Source organism: Trichosurus vulpecula, chromosome 2, assembly GCF_011100635.1.
Source record: "Trichosurus vulpecula isolate mTriVul1 chromosome 2, mTriVul1.pri, whole genome shotgun sequence".
Taxonomy (NCBI): Eukaryota; Metazoa; Chordata; class Mammalia; order Diprotodontia; family Phalangeridae; genus Trichosurus; species Trichosurus vulpecula.
Window position 1 is genome coordinate 336,534,634 of NC_050574.1, and position 24,484 is coordinate 336,559,117.

At 39.4% G+C, this 24,484-nt stretch overlaps 1 protein-coding gene across 1 annotated transcript in view; it reads left to right on the forward strand.

Moving 5' to 3' along the window:
* The window catches only part of LOC118837130 (solute carrier family 15 member 2-like), a gene marked incomplete at its 5' end in the record, with an annotated part of 71,395 nt that overhangs the window by 24,435 nt on the left and 22,476 nt on the right, over positions 1 to 24,484 (forward strand). Inside the window, 10 exon segments of the mRNA XM_036744105.1 lie at positions 505 to 515; positions 1,769 to 1,822; positions 1,825 to 1,847; positions 2,501 to 2,587; positions 3,443 to 3,532; positions 4,987 to 5,022; positions 8,132 to 8,164; positions 9,044 to 9,132; positions 12,030 to 12,111; positions 22,030 to 22,270. Of these exon segments, the coding sequence (XP_036600000.1) occupies positions 505 to 515; positions 1,769 to 1,822; positions 1,825 to 1,847; positions 2,501 to 2,587; positions 3,443 to 3,532; positions 4,987 to 5,022; positions 8,132 to 8,164; positions 9,044 to 9,132; positions 12,030 to 12,111; positions 22,030 to 22,270 (746 nt within the window).

Below are 24,484 nucleotides of genomic sequence, written 5' to 3' on the forward strand. Positions count from 1 at the left end.
TTAGAGAAGCCTATTACCTAGCTGATCTACACATATTTGATATGATAGGACATGCCAGCTAAGATTGTGTCATAGGTGAGGGAGGGCTATGCAAAATCACCAGCCTCACTTGGCTGTTGTGTAGATGACTCTTTCCCTCTAAGATGACCTCCCAGATGCTCTGTATCTTGTATGTACCTATTTATTTATTGATTTATTTTCCAGATTACAATGTGAACTTCTCAGAGATGTAATCAAGTGCCTGGCCAATAGAAAGCACTTAATAAATATTATTGACTGTTTTGAATATTAATTGAAAGTTAATGTTAATTGAATATCAATTGTTCTGAATATTAATGTTTGAGTATTATTGATTGTTTTCTTGAAGCTGAAAGCTGAAAGGCTCTTTGCAAGGCACTCCTGACTAAACATTGTCCCCAATGTCTGCAGGCCTCTTTGTCTCTCTGTGCTGACCTGGGCTAGAGAAATTGACTCACTAATTTTTTTCTTTGATTTCTCAATCAGGTATCAATGTGGTGAGTTTTCTATATCTTTGTGGTGTAGAGTTAGGGTCTATTTTATCCTTTTGATCTGCCATCTTGACTTGTCTCTTTCCCTGAGTCTTAAAGACTTTAAGGAGAGTCATTGTGACCCAAATCCACTTTTCCTTATCTCCCAGATGAATAGGTCCAGTGAATTATTCACTAACAAGTATGGAAAATTCTCTAGAAATAAAAATAATGGTTTAGCCTGGAAAGACTTACATATACTGATGCAAAGTGAAATGAGTAGAACCAGGAGAACATTGTACACAGTAACAGCAATACTGTAAGATGATCAACTGTTAATGACTTAGCAATTCTCAGTAATACAATGATTCAAGGCAACTCTGAAGGACTTATGATGAAAAATGCTATCTATCCCCAGAGAAAGAACTGATGTAGTTGGAATATAGATTAAAGCACACTTTTTTATTGTCTTTATTTTGCTTGGGTTTTTTTTCTTGTCTATGTTTTTTTTTTACAACGTGACTAATATGGAAATATCTTTTACATGACTACACATGTATAATCTTTATCAAATTGCTTGCCTTCTCAATGATGTGGGGAGAGAGGGAGAGAATTTGGAACTCAAATTTTTAAAAAACTAATGTTAAAAATTGTTTTTACATGTAATTGGGGAGAAATAAAATACTAAATAAATAACTGAGAAAAGAATAATGACTTATAATTATATAGGACTTTAGAGTTTACCAAGCACTTTTGTCACAGTAAGCCTGAAAACTACTTACTTAGATCAAAACAAGGTGAATTTCTGAGGCCCATATAACTCATTTTTATAGAATCTCCCTAACATGTTTTCACTGGTATATATTCAACCTCAGTTATAATATCAAGGTTACAGATACCATCTAAATTTCAATGGGAAAGAACAAATCCCTCAGCATCAGAACACTTGAACCATGGGATGCTTTATAAATCTGAGTTGTTGTTATTATTATGGTTATTCTTATATAATTCTACTAAAAACTCATAGCTGTCCGAGGAGCCAAAGAACTATAACTTTGGCTCTGTAAATCCAAGTTAAGGGAGTAAAAACCAAGCCCTTCTCAAGAGAGTCGGCTAGATTCTTATTCAGTTGAAGCAAAGATGAATGCACAGAATGGGTATGTGGAGCTAATGGAAGGGATTTAATGTGTTTTCCATTTCACATGTGATGTGTCTGGAACTATCTACTTCAATTCCTGCTCTTCCAATAATTCTGAGAAATTCTATGTATTTCTTTTCAGTTGTGTTCTTATTTGGAAGTGAGATGTACAAAATAATTCTTCCAGAAGGAGACATCATAAAGTCTGCAAATGCATGTGGGTAAGTCACTAGATTTTTTTAACATCCTTTTTTCCTATTTTTAAATTGAAATGTATTAATTATAGTGGTTTGATTGATCCATATTTAAGATTTCATTAGTGTAGGAAACCCCTAGTAAGGAAATTCCTTCCATCAAAACAGAACCTCAACTATCTTCAATTTATAGTCTTAGAGATTAACCTAGAGTACTGAGAGGTTAGGACTTGTCCAAGGTCATGTTGCCAGTGTTAGAGACTTGAACAGCAATTTTCCAAACTCAGACTGACTCTTTTTCCATTACATGCTACCACTCAGTATTAAGATCAAAGAGCTGTAAACATCATTACAGATTTTATCTTTCACCTCATGATACTTGGGGATTGTTTCCTAGCTATCCCTTTTTGCCAAGTTAAAGTTGGTCTTACCTCTCTGCTTAAATATCTGTAAACAGGCAAAACTCTTTTGTCATATCCTGGTTGGACAAGATATCGTTCAGAGGAATAGGGATAAACATAATAACCCCTGGAAGATACTAAAATTCTATGACCAATCTGACTCAGGGAATCAAAGATAATATAGATCAATCATAAAATCATAGAAGAGAAAGGTATACTCTAGGGAGGAAGGGTAGATAAGGGGTAGGTCTCTTCTCATGACCCTCTGCTTTTTTCCAGTTTGCTATTTCAAACCGTCTGAAGAACCGCTCCAGTGATATTCCAAAGAGGGAGCATTGGCTGGACTGGGCAGCTGAAGAGTATCCAGTGAGTCATGGTTGTAGGTTTAAGTTGTCTACCAGCAGTGAAGACTATGTTGTGAGAGCTGAATTTCCTCTGTCCTTCATCTCAAGAAGCCATTTTCTGGTGCTAATAAGTAATGTAGCCTGGGATCAACTCTCTCTGTTCCCAGGGCTTTTTTTTTGGCCATAAATCCAGCTGCCTCACAATTTTCTCCACCTTCCCCCACCCCACCATGATAATTTAGTGTAGATCAAATCAAACAACTGCAGAATGATGGAGTTGGTATATGACTATTTATATGACCATTTGGTATGACTATATGACCTGATGCCTGAAGGGCTTCCCTAATCATTGTGGCCAAGTTGTAGAGCTGTAGAAAAAACATAGTCAGTTCCTAGCTGGTCCCCACAGGACAGGAAAATAGCAGAGTTACTGTGGGAAACCAAGGAGATTCAGATATAACAAGGCATGAGCATCTCAAAATGGAGTACAGATAAGTCTTTTCTGTGATGAATAGAAACCCACTCATCCTGGGGACAGCAGCCTGATAAATCCTTGGTTAAAAAAAGACTATTAGGGGAACAAGACCAAATCATCTTAGCTCATTTCTTCCCTGATTTCTGCATAGGATTGTCCCTCACTTCACCCAGAAGCAGAGAGTTCTTCCTGTTTAGAAAAGGTATCCAGAGGAGATTAAATAGACTTCCTTACTTCACTGCTTCCAATATCAGAGTTCTTCTCAATGTCCAACTCAAATTTTTTCTAACTGAAAATTTGATTCTGTTCTTTTACTACACCATAGTCCTTGCATTCTGTATACAGGTTCTTAAAGTAGAACTTTTGGGAGCTCATTTTTCTTCTTTCTCTTATTTCCTAAAGAAGCAGCTCATTTTGGAGGTGAAAGCGCTGACCCATGTACTGTTCCTGTACATCCCATTGCCGATGTTCTGGGCTCTTTTCCATCAGCAGGTAAGAAAGTTTCTGAAAGCGATTTCTGTCTAGACTTCACTCTTACTAGGGTGTGGAGAGTCATGGGGAGAGCTGGGTTCTTCAGAAGTTGGAGTAGATTACCCAAATTGACAGAATTGAGGGGAATCCAGTGCAGCACTTAGTTCCTAATAAAACCAGTCCCAAAGAAGAGCCCAATTCTGTGTGTATAGGCCTCCTTTCCATGAGGAGTGGGAATGACATAGCTTCCACAGCTTACTATTTGTTTACTTACCTCTGGTGACAGCCCTAAAGGTAAGTCAGAAGGACATCAGAAACTACCTCCCTAGGTATTGGGGAGTCATTGTGTTTCCTGTTTGGGATAAAAGAACTGCCCTAACCCTCAGCCTATCTTGGGCTGCCCTTAGTGCCTCTGGGACAACTCTCTATTGGAGAAGGACAGGGAATGGAATAATCCTGATGAAACAGAGAGCACACTATACAACACGTAAAAATAGGCTAGTCCACACATTCTCACAGAATACATCCCTTCCTTCTAGAAATAACCCTTGTCTTAGTTCCTATAGTGAAGCATTGGAAATGTAGGTGAATGGAGGACTTTTTTTTAGGAAAGGCATAATGCAGCTGGAAGCTTAAGGTTTGGGCTCAGCTGGAGCCTTTATTGATTAATGAGGTAGGCCACAGGATACAGTAGAAAGAGTACAGAGTCAGAGGATGTAGGTTCGGATCCTGACTCTGATACTTATTGCCTTCATGACGTTGAGCATGACACTTAATGCTCCTGACCCTTACTTTCCTCATAGACTAAATGACGGAGTTGGACTAGATGGACTCTGAGGTCCCTTTGAGCTCTATATGCCAATGACATGGTCTAGTACCCTGGAAAAGTCTTTGGTAATGATTACATGCCCTTTATATTATATAGATGAGGAAACTGAGGTATTAAACATTGAAATTTTATGCTGGAAATTCATTTATGAATCTTTGGCTGAACCTCGAAAGGCATCCAGACATCCTAAACCCAATTTAGTACTTTTCCTAGAAGATCAGACTGCTGGATTTCTTCATAGGAGCCCAGTGTTAACTTTCCAGATGATACCCATGTGACCAGGGTTTGAGTCCTATCAAAAGGGAGAAAGTGAGATGAAGCATTCACCCAAACCCACAGAGAGAGGCTCCAAACTTTGTGTAAGCCATCCCCCTCTAAAATATCCTTTCACCTTCAATGATTTTAATAAAGATTTTTCCTACCTATGAGGGAGGCACAATTTCTAATGATAAGGAAAAAATGAGATGAGGAAGAGGCCCAGGAGGAGACGGGGAATGGGGAAGTGAGGGGAGGAGAAAGAGGAGAAGCTGGGAGACATTCATGGAATGAGGGACTGATACCCTCTCCATCCTGTTTGTCTCCATGAAGCTTGTGCTTTCTCCCCACAATGTATGAAAGTTCTCATGCCAGCATCTCTCTGCCCTAGTGGACTCTGCAAGTGACCAGGTTGAATGGCAATATGGTGAGTAGTCAATTCTCAATATTTATTCTATAAACATTTCTAGGGGCAGCTAGATGGTGCAATGAATAGAGCACTGGCCCTGGAGTCAGGAGGACCTGAGTTCAAATACGGCCTCAGACACTTGACCTATGTACTAGCTGTGTGACCTTGGGCAAGTCACTTAACCCCAATTGCCCTACCCCCCCAAAACCATTTCTATCCATTTTTGGAGGGGGAAGGCAGGGCAAGTGGGTTAAGTGACTTGCCCATGGTTACACTGCTAGTAAGTGTGTCAATGTCTGAGGCCAGATTTGAACTCAGGTCCTCCTAACTCCAGGGCTGGTGCTCTACTCACTGTGCCACCTAGCTGCTCCTTGTTTTTGTTTTATTTTTTAAATTGTTATTTTTATTTTTCAACTAATATATATTTTTAAATTAACCTGACCCTCCTACCACCCCTGTCCCTGACTGAACAAAATTTTTAAATCCCTCAATACATATCTACATAGTCCAACAAAACAAATCTCTATATTAAACCATGTCTGAAAATGTATGTCTGTATTTTAAGTTCATCATCTCTCAGAATGTGGGTAACATGTTTTATCTTTATTCTTTTGGACTCATGGTTTGTCACCGTGTTGGTTAGAGTGCTAAAGTTTTTCTCCTAGCTCTGCTCACTTGGCTTTGAGAAGTTCATAAAAGTCTTTCCACTTTCCTTTGAAATTGTCTCTTTCATTATTTCTTATGACACAATGATATTCTACTACATTCATTTACTACAATTTGTTTAACCATTCATCAATAGGAGGATAACCTCTAGTTTCCCATTTTGGGTTTACTTATTCAATGTTTTCTTCCACTACTACCTAATATGAACTCCCCTATTCTAGGTCCTCTGTTGTGCAGTCAGTAAGCAGAATACATACTGACTCTGGGCACAGCTGCTGTCTATGGTACTGACATGCATACCCCATCAAGCTTCCATTCTTCTGGATGCAACAAGAAGGAAACACTTCTGTCCCAACCTCATTTCACCCCAGGTCCTGTAACAAACAGTTAAGTGGTTCAAGAGTCCTGCCTGTCCTGTTAATGCAGGAAGAATAAATGGATAAAAGGGAGAGGTGGTCCTGGAAGATTATCTAGTCCTGTTCTATCATTTAAAGATGAGAAAAAAGACCCAATAAAATAAAGTGATTTATCCAAAGTCACATAACTATTTAGGGGCACAGATAATGCTGGAACCTATTTCTGCTTACTCTTAATGCAGTGGTTTTTTCCTATACACTATGGCACTGCATCCTGAAGTCCATTTGCATGTATTGTCTTGACTCATTTTGATACTCTGTCCTATTGTATCTTGTGTTGTTCCCTGTCTCATTCCCATGTCTCTTGTCTTCCCAATGATATTGGTAAGTTTTTGGGATTGGGAGCCATAGTTTAGACATCTTTTGTTTATTCCCAAGCACTCAGCATGGTTCTGAGTATTCAATATGTATTTGTTTAATTGAAGTTAATTTCCTCTCACTTAAAGACACTTAAGCAGATCAGTTCAATAATTTTCCCTGAACACAGAAGACTATTGATCCATCCCATTCATCTATCTCCAGGATCATGTATTTACACCATAAATGTCTGTAAAATATACTACTGTAGCAGTCTCAGAAGCAACCTCATTGGTGTAATGACAGAATATAGGCCCCTGGAAAAGCAATGTATTTCTTAATGTTCATAGTTAAATTGAATCAGATATCACTTCTTCTGAGTTTGCCTCAAGCATGTTCACAAGCTACTCTTGGTCTCGTTCACATTGATCAGCGCGCTAATCCCTTGCTAAGTGTGTGTTGTACTGCCCTATTAGATTGTGATATTCATGAAGGTAGAAGCCTTTTATTATGCAAACTTGGTATGTCCCTCTGCTTCTAAGTACAGTGCTCTGTATAACACAAGCGCTCAGTAACAATAGCTAGCATTTACATAGGGTCTTAAGATTTAGAAAATACTCTCCATCTATTATTTTATTTGATTCTCACCGCAACCTCGTAAGGTGGGTACTTTTTGTTATTCCTGTTTTATAAATGAGGAGACTAAGGTCCAGAGAAGTTGTGACATGCTCAGGGTCACACAGCTGATAAGAATTTGAAACAGGTTTCAAATTCAATTCTTCCTGATTCTAAATCCAGAATTCTATGTACTACACTGCTTAGGTGCCTCTTAATGAAGCTTAACAGTTGCTGAATTGAGATACAGTAGTGCTTTCTTTATGCTTCCAATATTAGTGTTATCTTCCTACATCAAAGATCCTTAGAGCCCTGTACAAATACAAAAGGAATAGAACAGAAAAATTGATTCGTATCTTTAAATACTACTTGATTTCTTCCTTCATTCAATTAATGAACATTTAGGGCCTGCCATGTGGCAGCTAGTAGGCCAATATGGCTGGACTGCAGAGTATAAGAAGAGCAAAGTGTAAGAAAACTGGAAAGAAGGCACCAGGTTGTAAGAAGCTTTAAATGTCAAGTAGAGGAGTTTATACTTGAGTATAGAAGTAGCAGGGAACCACTGGAGTTTAGTGAGGAAAGAGGTAATATGATCAGACTTTTACTTTTGAAAAATCGGTATGGGGAGTCTTGAGGTCAGAAGAATAGATAGGATGCTATTGCAATAATTCTAGCAAGAGATGATGAGATTCCTGAATTAGGGAGACAGCTATGTGAGTAGAGACTAAAAGGCATATGCAAGGATGTTGTGGATATAGAAATGACAAGATTTGGATACTAATTTGATATGCAAGATTATTAAGAATAAGGCATTGAGGATAAAACCTTTCAAATGGGGGTGACTAGAAGGATGATGATGATGATGATGCCATTAATAGTAATAGGAAAGTTAGGAAGAAGGGTATAATTGAGCGAAGACAAGAAAACACCTTCTGTTTTAGATATATAGAGATTTGAAATACCTATGTTTGAAATACGTCTTGTTGGAAGTGTCCAGTAGGCAGGATATGATGTTGATTGTAGCTCGTGATTTTTTAAGGGAATCAGCATATCCTAATTCACTTGCTAATATTAATGGATAGTGTAGGTTATTGGTTTGGTAATACCTAATTAGCTGTTTCATTCTGTTTCAGGGATTTTTTGTAATTCAGCCTAATCAAGTTCAGGTAAGAATTTGTACTATCATGGTGTTCTACATTCTTGCCCTCTCTAAATTTACTTTGCTCAGCATTTTATAACCCAAACTAAATGACACATGGTAAGTTTAGAGTAGGAAGACAAGGTTCAGGGAGAAGATGTTTATGAATGGGATTAGAAGGACATTGGGACCTTTAGCATTCCCTTTCTGTCTTGCTATAGGAAGTTCCAGGGTGATTTGCATGGACCCAGTCTGGTGATGAGGGGTATAATGGAAGTTTAAAGGAATGTACTTGCCCCCTGCTCAAATAGCAGATTGAGTTCAAAGGAATGGCAGGTAGTAGGGGGAAAAATCAGTTCAAAAGACAGATATAACCTAAGCCCAGTGGGTTTTTTTTTTGAGTGCGGGTGGTGGCGGAGGTGACAGCTTGTTGCAGCTATGGGTTTGACTTCTAAAATGTCCTAAGGTTATGGGCTAAAAATGCTGAAAACACCCTCTCTGTAGAGAAGAGGTGATATATATATATGCTAAATTTAAAAATAGGGGTAATTTCTCAATTATTCCCTAGTTTCAAAGTATCTGAGGATTGAGAGGAAAATCAATATGAATTGGAGAACTTTTACGCATCTCCAAATAGCTGAATGTAATGGCTTTTTACTTAAAAGGAACAAAACTCCAAAAGAGCCATTCAGACAGACACAGGATAGTTCTCTCCAGCTGTCTCTTTGCTGCTTTCTTTTACAAATCTTTGTGCTCAAAACGACTTGTCATAACTCTTTCCAGCCAAACTAGTGTTTTCTCTCTTCCCAAATTACCAGGGGTTAAAAGAAGCATACAGAGAGCGACTAATTATCTGAAAGTCTCTGAATATGGGCTTATCACTGATTTTTCTTATCTGGTGTCACAGCTGTTGAATCCCTTCTTGATTCTCATCCTCATCCCAACATTTGACTTGGTCCTCTACCCACTAATCCAGAGGTGCCGAATCAATTTAAAGTAAGTCTTTTTCGCATCCCTCCCCTAGAAGGTCCTTCTGACATATCTCTATTTCCAGGAAAGTCTGTTCCTCCCAAGTCCATACAGGGTGATGTGTTTTGTATTGCTAAAATACTTTAGGGAAAGAGATACTACAGATTATTTATATTTTGTACAAGGTTTTTTGTGTTTATTTTAATTCTATAAATTGGGAAATAGAAATGGAAAAACGGATCCAAATCATCCAGGCAATTAAAAAAGGATAATCAGGTATATACCCTAGGTCCACTGCTATGCTCCTTGCATGATTGATCTGAGGCAAAACCAAGAAATAGGAAAAGTTCATCTTTGGGCTCCTTCCTTGCAGTGTCTCTCTTTCCTCTCTCCCTCTCTCCCTCATGCCAATCAAAATTTGATTTCAGAATATGATTTATGCCAGCTACTTGTGCCTTAGTATCAACTTAAGGAAGGAAGGAAACAAGCATCTATTAAGCACTTACTATGTGTCAGGCACTATGCTAAGCACTTTACAAATATTACCGCATTTTAGACTCCTATCACTCCTAGGAGGTAAATGCTATTATTATCTCCATTTTACAGTTGAGGAAACTGAGGCAGAAAGATGAAGCAACTTGCCCAAGGTCACATAGTAAGTTTTTGAGCATTAGGTCTTCTGGGGGTTATTTTCATTTATTATCTCTAGCTGAAGAAAGAAAGGCTTTGTTCTTTCTTAAAAGAATTTCCAGCATCCAGAAATAATGAGAGACATGTGGCATAATGAAGCGTACTGGACTTGAAATCAGTGAGACCTAGCTTCAAATCCTGCCTCACTAGCTTTCTCACCCTCAGTTTCCTCATCTGTAAAATATGGGGTTGGATTCAGTGACCTTTAAAGTCTCTTTGAGCTCTAGATCTATTCTCATGTGAAATTTTCAGGGGAAGATATTTTAAGGCAAAGGGACATTCTTTGAGGAGGTGGTCATGGATAAAAATGAGGGCACTTTCTGATCACACCATATCTGAAGCACTGTCTATGAGTATGATTAGCTCTTGCTTCATTTTCTGACTCATCAAGCTTCTCTGCTGTGTGAAGACCTTTTATTTCTGGGACCCAAAAATTTTGAGGATTCCCCCAAACAATTGATTTACTAGTTATACATCCTTGGGCAATCGCTTCATTTCTCTATAACTTCTTATCTATAAAATTAGGTGGAAGGAGTAAAATGGTCATCCCTTCCAGCACTAAAGCTCTTTTTCATTTCCCAAGAGTTCCATGATTACATAGGTAATAAATACTCCCAGAATTCCCCTAACACAAAATCACAGAACTAAGAGAGTTTTATGCCTTTTATTTTAAGATCTTGAACATAGAAGTACCTCCATTTATTATACAATAATAGCTAACATTTATATAGCTCTTTAAAGTTTGCAAAGAGCTTTACATATATTATCCCATGATCACAGTGAAACCTCAACTGAACAATCCATTTTTTCTGTTTGGCCGAGGATAAGGGAGAGGGTTCATATAGAGCAGTTTCTTTGTGCATGCCAGCCTCTGGCAAAAGCAAACTGAAGAATACTCTCAGGCTAAGGATACTATCTAAGACTCAAGCAGCTTCAGTTGTGGGTTCTAGATTTGTTAAAGGGAAAAAATTCAAGGGTAACTTCCAGTGGTACACATCTTTCTCTCTCAAGCTTCTCAGCAGTTTCTCCCCTCCACCAGGAGTAATCTCCCCAAGAACTGGGTTATTTGCTAGGTATTTCCCCCTTATTAAACAGGGAGAAACAATTATTCAGCAGATATTTTGAAAGTCTTTCCTTTCTTCCTCATGTCTTCCTGTATTTAAGAGATTGCCCAATTTAGTGCCAGTCATGAAAGAAGCTGGAAATGTGTTAATGGAGACCAGACCTACTCCAATTAAGTGCCAAGGTCATGAAAGAAGCTGGGAATGTGTTAATGGAGACCAGACCTACAAATTCCAACCTATGTTAATTTACCATTTTACTATCACTAATAATATACTACAAAATGATATGGCAGTATAACATTGCATAACATAGTTGGGGGAGAGGGGATCTGGACCTGTGATTTCATTTGTGTGGGCAACTAACTAACAGTGTTGGCAGTTGGGAGCTTCCTAAGGCACTAACAATAGCTTGCCATGCTTACCCAGCTACTGTAAATCAGAGGCAAGAATAAAATTTAGGTGTTTCTGATTCCAAGTCTGAACATCTAATAAATATAACAGTCTGCCTCTCAATACAACAACACAGTAGGAACAACAATGTCAAAAACAAGAATAACGCATTGCCTCAGAGATATCATCCTGTGAAAAAATATAAGTAATGGGAGGAAGGCTGGTATGCAGAAACATCCTGTTTGGTTAGAGAGCCAGGCATAGCCCCTCTCTATGCATACACATATACACATGTGCATGTGTACAAACACACATTCAACATTTTTGTCCTAGAGCAGTTGAAAAGCCTGTGTTTTAGGAGTTGATGGAAGTCATTTGAAATAAGTTAGTATAAAGAAATGTAATTAAAATGATTATGTTAAATGGTTTAACCATATTGACCTATTGTAATTTTGATGCAATTCTAAAAAAGTCAGATTGCTGAACCATGCTAAGTTATACACTCAACAATACTTAGGATATAGTCCATTGGAACCAAATGAGACAGATACAATGATATCTAATACCTCTCCTTTTAAAAGCAGGAGGTCAGAGAAATCTGGGCAAAACAGGGTTCAGTAGGAAGGGTATTTTAGGATATTGTTTGATTGATGTGGAAGATTCACTTTTCCTGATGTGGCCTAGGCAAAATCTATGTCACGTTAAGTGTAACTGCTTTCTCATGGGCCATTCATTCTATGGGCTTTTGTCCCATGGTTTCTTTTCTCCATCCCTCTGCAGACCCATTACTAAGATGGTTATTGGAACAATACTGACAGCCTTGGCATTTGTTGCTGCAGCCATTCTACAGTTTAATGTGGATGTAAGTATAGACTATCATAGTGCCCAGAACCGCAGGGGTTATGGGTATTAGAGGGGTATCAACCCATATCTTTGAGTTTAGAATTTATTCAACTAATTGTGGAAAAATAGTTCCTTTAGTAGTACATTGTAAAGTGCCAATTAGCATATTCAGGTTGTTAGATTACGTAGTAAATTGTTTTGTATCAGCTGGGCACAAAATGAAAGCATCTCATATAATCACTCAAGTCACAAGTCTGTGAATTATCCATCTGGCCCATCCACACCTCATTGTTTAAGGTAACCCTTTTGTGAGAAAATCTATTTAAATAGGGGTTATTTAATGATTTACTTGGAGTCTGTAAGAGGAAGCCTGTTGTGCTGGATTGATTGATTGCATCTGCTAATCTTTATTTGTGAGTTTTCTATGTCCTTTTCATGTATGTGTTCCTTTTCCCACATTATATATCTAAGCTCCACATGGGTAGGAATTACGTCTTCTCTATGTACTCACTATGTCTAGTACAGTTTTCTACATAAAGCATTAATTATAAGAAACATTTCAGTTATTTGGAGATTGGCCTTCCAGCAGCCCAAAGATTCTGAACAGTTGTGAATATTGAAGTAAAACTAAATTTCTGTCAGTGAAGACGGAACCTATAAAGAGTGAAGATAGATAAGGACAGCCTGAGTACCAATTGTTTGAATAGTCTATGCAACACAGTGAGATTGGTCAGTTTGTTGATCAGAAAAGAAGTATTCTAATTGGCTAGTAATGGCTGTAAAAGTCAGTCCTATCTATTTCAAAGCCAAGAAGACCAGGAAAAACAGCAGAGGAAGGAAGATTTTATGTTGAAAAAAAGACAAAGAAAAAAAAACAGGGAAAAAGTGAAATGGCATAGAAAAACCTTGATGGAGATTAGGCATACCACTGCTGGTGGGAGTGGGGGGAATAGACTACAGATACTGACAATATGAAGAAGTAAACCAACTATGAGGAAAGTCCTAGACCAGCTCTGAAGTACAAGGACAAACACTCAGCAAGACAGTGATGGTTGAAACAGCATCATGGGACCAAAATAACTGAGTTTAAATCCTGACTCTTCTACTTAGTATCTGTGTGACCTTGGGCAAGACACTTCAGTTAAGACAATTTAGACACTGGGCTTCAGTTATCATATATATAAAATGAGGGTGTTGGAATCTTTTATCACTAAGGTTCCTTCCCATTTGGAATCCTATGGAATCATTTGCATTTCTAAAGCATTTGAAGGGTTATAAGAAGTTCTGTTCCCAACTCTCTGAGATAGGTAGTGATAGCAACATCATTCAATAACTCCTTAGAAGCATCTTTAGGTAATGCTAAAGACACATCAACCTTAGGACACTTCTGTAATCTTGTGCAAGGGGCTGTTAGGCATCTAATGAAAAGGTAGGCTAAATCCTTTAATAGCTTCATAGGGCATCTTTAAAGTAGTGCCATATGATAGGCACTAGGACTGTTCTGAAATTGGGACAGGAAGGGTGAGGAGGGAGGGAAGATTGTACCATAGAATTCACCTGTGGTATAGTGATAAACAAAGTCATAATATAATAGGACACTTTAGATTGGAGGTAGCATATATGCAAGAATGAAGATAGAGATAAGTGATTCATAAAAAACATATTATAACATGGATTTGCAAAATTCCTCCTGCATCCTTTAGAAAAGACAAAAGTCTGAATGAGCTATGGCTTAAAAAACAAAATGGAGTCATGTATAGGATGTGTATGATTTGAAAAAATTGAGCAGAGGAAATATTGGATAGCTTGTCAAAATATTTTCCCCCCAATTCTGAGTGAAATAGTTTTTTGGATACTTCATCCCAATGCATCTGGCTAAATTTTCTCTTATCTTTTTCCATTTTTCCCTCAGACATTTTGTCCTCTTTAGTGCTTAGAACATTACTTCAGAGTAAGCACTCGATAAATATTTGTTTAATTTATTAGATCTCCAAGATATCTTAAATGGCACATGGTATATCTATATCCATATATATTTTATCTGTTGTTATAAGGTATCTTCTATGAGTAAAAAGATCAGAGGATGTTTTGCTCCCTATTTTTTGATACAAATCGAGACCGCTAGGGATGGATCCAGGTAGATGGAAAGATGACAGATGATTAAAATATAGAATTGCTCAAATATCATTTTGCTTGTGTTTTCTGTGAATGCTCTTTAGACTGGGAAGGATAAACCAAAAAGTTAGCAGGGAGCAGAGTCCAAAGATTAGTGAGACATCTAGATTGCCTTAATATGTTCAAGGTAACATAAAGAACTATCTCCTTGGATTCTGAATGACCTGGAAGATATAATTGTTGCAAGATCTTGAAGAAGTGTACAGGAATGGAAAAAGACAAATGTCCTCATTTTTAAAGAAAGCAAGAGGAGAGAGTTTGCAAACGATAGAGCAGTAAGCTCAACTATTTTTGGCAAAATTATAGAACAGAATTATAGGAAATTATCAATGCAATAGTTTGTAAGTACTTAGAAGAAAGAATTGGTGGTGATAGAATAAAGGGCAGATTGGGGTAGGGAGTAGTCAAAAGCAAAACACTTTTTTTTCCCTTTTTTTATTTTTGGCAAAACATTTTTGAGAAGGGACAGGGTGAAAGGAGAGAGAGAACTGAAGAAATGTGGGGTGGGGGAATAGGATGGAGGGAAATATAGTTAGTAACTGTGGAAAAATTTTTGAAGAAAGTTTCTCTGATAAAGGCCTCATTTCTCAAACATATAGACAACTGAGTCAATTTTTTTTAAAAAAAGAGCCATTCTCCAATTGATAAATGATCAAAGGATATGATCAATTTCCAGATGAAGTAGTCAAGCTATTGATAGTAATATGAAAAAATACTCTAATGCAGTATTGATTGGAGAAATACAAATCAAAACAATTCTGTCTACTGCCTCATACCTATTAGTTTGGCTAATAGGACAGAAAAGGAAAATGACAAATGTTGGAGGGGATGTGGGAAAAATGACACATTAATGCATTATTGGTGGAGTTGTGAACTGATTTAGCCATTCTGTAGAGCAATTTGGAATTATGCCCAAAGGGCTATAAAACCAAGCATACTCTTTGAGCTAGTAATACCACCACTAGGTCTGTATCCCAAAAGAGATGAAAAGAAAAAAGGAAAAGGAAAAGGACCTATATGTACAAAAATATTTATAACAGCTCTTTCCTGGGGACAAGGAATTAGAAATTGATGGGATGCCCACCAACTGGGGAATTCTGAACAAATTGTGGTATGTGATTATGATGGAATACTATTGTGCTGTAAGAAATGATGAGCAGGATGCTCTCAGAAAAACCTGGAAAGACTTGCATGGGCTGATGCAAAGTGAAATGTACTGTGTACAAAGTAACAGCAATCATGTAAGATGAGCAGCTGTGAATGACTCAGCTGTTCTCAGCGACACAATGATCTAAGACAACTCTGAAGGATTTATGATGAAAAATGCTATCCATCCCCAGAGAAAGAACTAATGGCATCTGAATACAAATTGAGGCATACTTTTTTCCGCTTTATTTTTCTTGAGTTTTTCTTTGTCTATGCTTTCTTTCACATGACTATTATGGAAATATTTTACATGACTACACATGCATAACTTATGTATTGCTTGCCTTCTCAGTGGGGGAGGGGTTGGGAAGGGAGGAAGGGAGAGAATTAGGACCCCAAAGTTTTAAAAACAAATGTTAAAAATTGTTTTTACATGTAACTGGGGAAAATTAAAATACCAAATATTTTAAAAATTATGTAGAAAATTGTAAAAAAAAAACCATAAGAATAGAAAGACCATTTTTAATATGATAAAAAAAATCTAAACCCCAAAGGGGTTTTGATTTGCAGTGGAAAAACACTAGAAGCTTTCTCAGCCAAGATGAGTTCATCTCTCTCTAATATCACTGAATATATCTAGAAATGTCAGTGTTAACAAAAGGCATAAAAATTGGCAAAGAGGAGACAACTATTGCCATTTGGAAATGATATGATATTTACTTTGAAGATGCCAGAGAGTCTGTAAAGAAACTGATGGAGACAATTAATAGCTTTAGTCAAATATCAGGATACAAAATAAATCCTCGAAAATTACCAGCACTTCTATAAAGCAATGACAGAATCAAAGAAGTAAAAATGCATAAAATATCTATGAGACATATTCAAGAGCTGTATAAATATAATTATAAAATACTCTTTACAGAAATGAAAGTCTCATCATGACTCTTCTTTTCTCCTCAAGTTTCTTTCTACCCTATTATTCCTTCAGCCTTTGTTTCCTTTGTCCTAAGTATCAATGGCCCATTGGGAAGAGGAAAGCATTGGCTCCAGGCCAAGGGTCTTTTCAGTAGATGAGGACTGGGCGCTGGGGGGAAATGGGGAGGAGCTAGAAGGAAGGGTGACAGAAGATAACTATAAAGAAGAAAATGTCACCTTCTTTCTCTGAGGTAGTATGATCAATATGTCACTTCCCTAATATTCTTCAGTTGCTTCCGAAGAATATCGTATTCACTCTTACTTCAGAGGACTATTCAGAGTGGGGAACTATGCCAAGAGGTACACATTCTGACACTGTAGGAAACTTAAATGGTAGTGTATACATTTTCTTGATATTTTTTCACTGGTTTGTGGACCAGCTTTATCAAGCCAGATCTTAATCTTTATCCACCATGACCCTGAGCTGTAAGGAAGGCTCATGTCCCAGATCTCACACTGGCTGTCATGACTACATTAGATCACCACCCAGCTGTAGGTTTATTATACTTCTTCCACATCTATTGCTGACCAACTCTAGAGAGCCCTGGGTTCCTCATCTCTACTTCCTGGCTTCTTTGAAGGCCCAGATCAATCTCATCTTTAACAAGAAGGCTTTCCTGATCTCCCTTAATGCCAGCACCTTCCCTCTGTTGATTATCTCCAATTTATCATCTATCTATCTATCTATCTAGTTTGTACATAGTTGCATGGTTGCTTGCAGATTGTCTCTCCCAGTAGACTGTGAACTCCCTGAAAGAAGGAATTGTCTTTTGCCTTTTTTTTTTTGTATCCCTGGGCTTAGGTGTTGTTTCAACAATCAGGCTAGCAGCTGTTGTGGTGGTGAAAGCCCAACAACAAGAACGCTACCAGCACGCTGCAAAAGCACAGGTTCTTTTGATCTGCTTAACTAAGGAAAGCTACGTTAAGGGGTTAACAAGCTTACTTTTATTCAGCGTACAAATATCATTCACTTAGTTCAGGGGAAAAAGCCAGAACCCTGAACTTCAGAACAAATACAAACAAATTACAAACATCAACAGACAGACCTTGTCTGATTCAAATCCCAATATTACCAGAGTTTAACAAAGTCCCAGCAGCTGGGTTACAAGCTGGAGGGCTCCTTAGCTACAGCTGCCCAGAGTCTCTACATTAGCACCATCATGAGTGAGAGCCCTGCACAAATGGCCCTGTCCTCTCTTCTTATAGGGCTTCAGATGTCATCAAATGTCATCTGAATGACCAGAACTTAAGCTGCTATGATTGGCTCTTGAGTGAGCCCCTCCCCTTAGGACCCCGGGAGGTTCACATCCACATAGGTTAGGTTAACACCTAATACGGATTAGAGCCTGAGGCTTAGCACGTAGTAAGACTCAATGAAATACACTGTGAATTACTCAAAGGAAACGAAAGCCAAACTCTTCAAGGGCACTTGTTGAACTAAGTGCTAAGAGCCCATTTTGCTTACCAACACAGGTGTGGCCAGAATAGGAAGGATCTTTGATTTGTACCTTAGTTTAAACTTTACCTATTTTTAACCTGAAGGCAACAGGTTGCTGCAGGGAAAGAATTTGGTACATCTTAACAAAGTCATTCATTTATTCCCTTGTGTTTATGAGTCAGGAATTGTGTTGAAATGGTGGAATAAAAAGACAAAAAATATGTAAAACTAAATGATGATTTCCATTACTGTTAATCGTTCGGCTCTGAATACCCAGTCTGCATGTAAGTAAACAGCTGATGCATTAACATAGTGGTCAAAATTCACATTTGTGCTGGTGAAAACCTTGTACCTGGTGTCAAGTCCAGAGGTATGTGGACCTGTGAGAGAAGAGGAATATGTGTCACAACTAATTTAGACAACTCTACTTTCCTTGAACTAGTTACAAAATGTCTAACACACTGTCACCAATTTCTTTTCACAGTGAGCAGGCACAAATTAGTAGTCAGCTTGAGTCCAGCATTGTGTGCATTGCTCAGCTTGAGGTTTAGCTTGGTTTGGCATTTTACCCAGTACTGCATACCAATGTGAGTTAACCATTATGAGCTATAAACTAAGTTTTCCCCTCGTCTTAAGCACTTAAAGGGATTTTGAAATGAATAATTTCAAGATTGACAAAAAAAGTCAGCAGAGTATCACCAAATGTTCTTTAGGGGGAAAAATGGGGGTCTATTTGGGGGTATTTCATCTGAGCTGAGTAGAGAATAAATCCTGGTCCACTAGAATGACTGGAATACAGATCTCTCCCTTGGATAGAGCTGGACAAACACTGACATTGTTAAGCAAAGATTCCTATTAATGGTGTACGTGCAGACCACTACTTCTATTTGTTTTGTGTTCATGACAAATGTAATTTCCAGGATACTGATTGGTTTTCTATTAGTTACATTTTTATTAGTGTCAGGAGATACCCTAATCTTATAAGCATCATTTTTACACATTGTTTTTTGGTGGGGTGTGACCAGTTATTTCAGCAGATGGCTAACGTTAACCACATTTTTGTTGGCATCCAGTTTTACTGTGTAACGTTTGCTGACCTCTCCCCCAGATTCTGAGCTGTACTCCATTATAGGCATGTCGATCTTTGTGAATAGAATGGGCTGTATCACTAATAGAAGGAAACATTTCCCATTGCAATTTATTGAACTGCCTTTCTTATACAAATCTACTTTTTGTTCATTCATTCAATTTATATTTACTGAGTGCCTTCTCAGTTAAAGGGACTGGGACAAAGATGAATGATATGTCCCTATTTTCTAGGCATTTACAATGCTGTTGTTCAGCCATTTCTCAGTTGTGTCAGACTCTTAGTGTCCCTATTTGGAGTTTTCTTGGCAGACGCTGGAGCAGTTTGCCATTTCCTTCTCCAGATCATTTGACAGATGAGGAAACTGAGGTAAACAGGGTTAAGTGACTTGCTCAGGGTCATGTAGCTAGGCAGTGTCTGAGGCATGATTTGACCTCAGTAAGATTGGGTCTTACTGACTCCAGGCCCAGCACTCTATCCACTTCACCACCCAGCTGTTACACTTTAGGCCTGGGAATTTGCACCTACAAAACTAGGGTAGTTGGCCAATATCACACCAGGGCAGCTCACCTGGTAGGGCAATTATAAAAAAAAAGAAAAAGAAAAAAAGCAATCATAAATCCATTTGAGTATCCATCTCAGTCATAGATAATAGCGGCCAGCTCCTCTCTCCCTCACTCTTACTTCTTCAAATAAGTAGACCCCAGTAATATGCCCGGCTGTCCCAAAAGATGAGAGGCAGAAGTCAGTCTGTTAATAAGCATTTATTAAGCACCTGCTGTGTGCCAAGCACTGGCAAATGGGTAAAAAAAAAAAACTCCTAAAACTTGAGACCTTTTGGAACGCCCAAAAGACAATGAAGATAGGAATACTGAGCAGGAAGCACACTGTTTGAACACTGTTGGAAGGAGGCAATAAATAAACTAGATTAGACTTATCCTGAGGCAAAAAGGGTAAGGAGGTAGGAAATGGAGACTGGTTCTAATAAGCTGACTAGAAAGTACACCTTATGTATAGGGTGTGACCAGTGTATAAAAATTTTTAAAAATGAACGAATGAGTCAACTAGAATTCATTAAATACCTACTATGGGCCAAGCACAGAGCTAGGCACTGGGAATACTCAAACAGATCTGTAACCTCGTCTATTTGGGAGTTCCCTCCAACAATGCAACCCATCAATGCCTCCTAACTCAGGTTCTTCCAAAAGTCTACCACAGGACATCCCCCGAATGTACAGGAGGCCTGTCTCCGGGTGCTAGTGGAGAACTCTGGCTGTTGTTGACCTGTCATCCCTTACCCTTGATGGAATCATCTTCTCCTCCTGTGTGTGATGATTCCTTAATGTCACCCACCACTCTTGTTTAGAGTTCCTTCTTGGTTATGAGTATGTAGCCTGTTTACACCCACCACTGCCTCTCCATCCTGCTCTGACTGATAAGTAATCTTTAGTTCTTCAGAGGTAGTAATGCATAGAACAACAATAAACTTAGTACTGAAAAGATGGGCCTTCAATTGCATGGGGAGGTAGGGGTCAGGAAAAGAGCTTTGCAAATTTCCCAAAGCAATTCAGCCAGTTCTCCTCCTCCCCTTCATTAGGGTAACCTTGTCCCAGTCTAAAGATGCAGACAGGCTATGGAATCATGGACAATTCACCTTCTCAGGGCCTCACTTCCCTCAGCTGTAAAACAGGGATAACAATTCTTGTACTATTTTAGTGCTGTGTTGAGGAAAGTACCTCGGAGACTTGAAAGTAAGAAGGATCATGATTAGATTTGGGGTAATCTGACTTCAAATCCAGGGGTCTACACCTCCTTTGAGTATATTGAGAGGAGAGAAAGGAAAACGTTGTCAAAGTCTCTTCAGCTCAATTGATAAACCCCTTTGTTACTGCGATTAAAAGGTTATTCTTAGGTCCTTAACTCACCTGTGCTCACGGGGCGGGGGGGAGGAAGTATAGATCTGGGATTAGTCACTGGCTTTTCCTGGGGCAATTCTGTTAATGAAAAGTAGTTTAAAACGGGCCTGGGGCAAGTAGCTCTCTAACTAAACTCTCTAACTTGTAATGACAAACTAGGTTTCAGTTGAGAAAAGGGGTATAGGGAGGGACCCGAGGCCATTTGAAGAGAGACTGTGGACTATGTGAAAGATTGGGAGACTATGATATTGCTGGCAGCTCGGGCATTTTCTCTGGCCATGCCCCAAGACTGGCACGCTCTCCCACCACCGCCCCGGCTTCCTTTAAGTCCCAACTAAAATCCCACCTTTGACAGCAAGCTTCCCCCAACCCCTTTTCAGTGCCTTCCTTTAATTATTTCCTATTTAGCTAGCATATTTCTCACCTTTATATATTTGTTTGCACGTTGTCTACCCCATTAGATTGCAAGCTTCTTAAAGGCTGGTACTGTCTTTTGACTCTTTTTGCATCCACAGCGCTTCGAACAGTGCCTGGCGCTATGTGCCTTCGCACATAGTAGGTGCTTATTCACAGGTGAAGAAACTGAGGCAGCTTCGAGAGGTGACCTACTTGCACAGAGCTCCAAAGGCTGCAGAGCCAGTCTAGACAGATCACCTCAGGGTGCTGAGTAAGTTAAGGACAAAAGTTACCTTTTCAATAGCGTTTTATGGTTTGCGAAGCGCTCTACAAAAATTTTATCTTCACAATAACCCTGAGGGGTAAGTGCAACAGCATTTTACAGAGCAAGAAACTGAAGCCGACAATAAAGACTTTGGGTCAGCTGATGTCTGAAGTTGGATTTGAACTTAAGATATCCAGACTGCAGGTCCAGCCCTCTCTTCACGTAACGTCAGGGAAGCGAAGTGAGGCGCTAGAGCAAGGGAACCTCCTTCTAAAAGGCTTCTAGGAATCGAACGAACCCTCAGAGGCCGCTCTAGCCACCTCCTCTCCGCCTCTCCCAAGTCAAAAAGAGTTTCTCCTCTATGGTCTCTGAGGTCATTCCGTCCGCTGAACTCTATGGTTCCGGGGCCGTCTGGGAGACCTAGATTTGAAACCAGTGGCGGGAAGATGGCGGCGGCCGCCGCGCCGGAGCCTGGGAGTCTCTGGCTTCTCCTCCAGTATCTGGACCGCCAGAGCTGATGAGGAGCTGGGACGATGAAGCCCACGAGTCGGAGTGGGAAGCGGCGACGCTCGTCGTCGCCCGGCTCGGACTCTTTCTTGGGATGCGGTAGCAGAAGCGGCGGCAGGAGAAGGGACAGAAGTAGCGAAGGTGTCGGTGTCAGTCCGCGGGAACCAGTGAGACCCGTGCTGAGCCCGCCCCCGGGCCTGGCGAGTAGCCTGCGGAGGGGCAGGCTCGGCTCGCCAGGTACGGCGGCCAACGGCCCTCGGAGGCCCGGGGAAGGCGGGGGCGGAGGGGACTGACCCGGGCCGGGTGTGCGTTCGGTCCCTCGCGGATGTCAGTTACTCCCCTGGCGGATGTCAGTTACTCCTCTCGGCATCCCGGCTTCTCCGGGGCTGTCAGTCACACACACGTGGAAGGTCATTTCTGACACTGCCTCTCTCTTCCCTCTCCTTTCCCCCTCCCTTTTCCCTCACTCTCATTTTTCCCTTCTCTTTTTCTTTCTGTTTCTCTCCCTTTTCCCCTTCTATAAGAGATTTTCTAAGTCTCCTCCTTTTCTTCCTCTCTCTTTCCCCTCTCCCCTGTTTTCCTCTCTCCCTTCCCTCCCTTTCCCCATCTCTTGTCTCCTTTCTTCTCCCACTCCCTCCTCTCCTTTCCTCTCCCTATCTCTTTTTTTGTTGATAGTTTTTATTTTTGTCCTTTCCCCATTTTAAATTTTACAGTTTATTTTTAAAAATTTTATTTTAGTTTTCAAAATTCACTTCCATAAGATTTTGAGCTCCCAGTTTTCTCCCTATCCTTCCTCTCCCCTCTCCTCAAGACGGTGCGCAATCTGATATAGGCTCTACATATACTTAAATATTAAGCATTTTCGCAATAGTCATGTTGTAAAGAAGAATTAGAACCAATGGGAGGAACCACAGGAAAAAAGAAACAATCAAAAAACACAACCTTTATGAATCAGCATGTGATCAGATATGAAAGGAAGCAGTAACTATTCTAATGGGACACTGACTGCTGAAGTGACATCAGGCATTTCTGCACCTACTAGCATGACATAGTTCTGTAAAGGACTACTGTCTTGATTATTTTTCTCCAGATACACCAAATTATGTATTGTGGCATTTTTTTTATAGTAGCAAAGAAGTAGAAACAAAGCAGATGCCTATCTAATGTGTAATGGCTGCACAAATTGTGATACATGAAGGCAATTAGATTATTACTGAATTGAATAAATTAATGAATATAAAATGCAGACAAACATGGGAAGATTTACGTGAACTGATGCAGAATAAAGTAGGCAGGACCAGGAAAACAATCTATACAATGATTACAACAGTGTAAATGCAAAGAACAAAAATTTTTTTTAACTCAATGGAAGCAATCACTGCCACTGCTGCTGCTGATTGAGCCACTCCCAAGGCCTACTCCTGGTTAGTTGGGGCTGGGGCTGTGCTGGCATGGCCTGTACTCCACTCTCACTCAGGTGGACAGATCTTTCCTGCGGACCTTCTAAGTTGTCTTTGATGCCTGTGGGCTGAGAGGTCTGGAAACCACCAGTGCCACAAGTGATTCAGTTGTTCCAAGGCCTGCTGGGGCTGTGCTGGTGGCTTGTGCTGGATTGCCCTCCTCTCTCACCCTGGTGCAACAGAATTTTCCTACAGACCTTTCAAGTTGTCTTGGGCTGGAAATTTGTTTCACTGGCCTTTTGTGGGTTCCCCTGCTCTAGACTTTGCTTAGAGTCATTTTTTAAAGGTATTAGGAGGGATTTGGGGGAGAGCTCAGGTGAGTCCTTGCCTTTACTCTGCCATCTTGGCTCCACCCTCCTTGTGTCTTGATTATTAAAAGCATATTAACCGTGAGGAGCAGAAGAAAGGAAAGATGTGTTCCCTTCTTTGTACAACAGGCACGAGTATGGTTTGCCATCAAACAATATCCTGATAGGGATTGCGATTACTTTTGAGTTCCTGTTTTTTTCATTCCATCTGAGTGTTCATAGTTGTAAACTACAGTGATTTTTCAGAGTAGGCTTTTTTGAAAATTTATATTTTTTCAAATTACATTTAAAAACAATTTCTAACATTGCTTTTTTAAAAAATTTGAGTAGCAAATTCTCTCCCTCCCTTCCCTACCCCTCATTGAGAGCAATTTGCAGTCATGCAAAACATATTTCCATATTAGCCGTGTTACAAAAGAAAAGACCTGCCCCCCCCAAAAAAAAACAAAAGAAAAATAAAGTTTAAAAAGTATGCTTTGATCTGTATTCAGATGCCATCAATTCTTTTTCTGGAAGTAGATTGCATTTTTCATCATGAATCCTTTGTAACTGTCTTGGATCATAGTATTGCTGAAAATAGACAAGTCATTTACAGTTGATCATTATACAATAATGCTGTTACTGTGTATAATGTTCTACTGTTTCTGCTCACTTCACTTTGCATCAGTTCTTATAAGTCTTTCCCAGTTTTTCTGAGAGCATCCTACTTGTCATGTCTT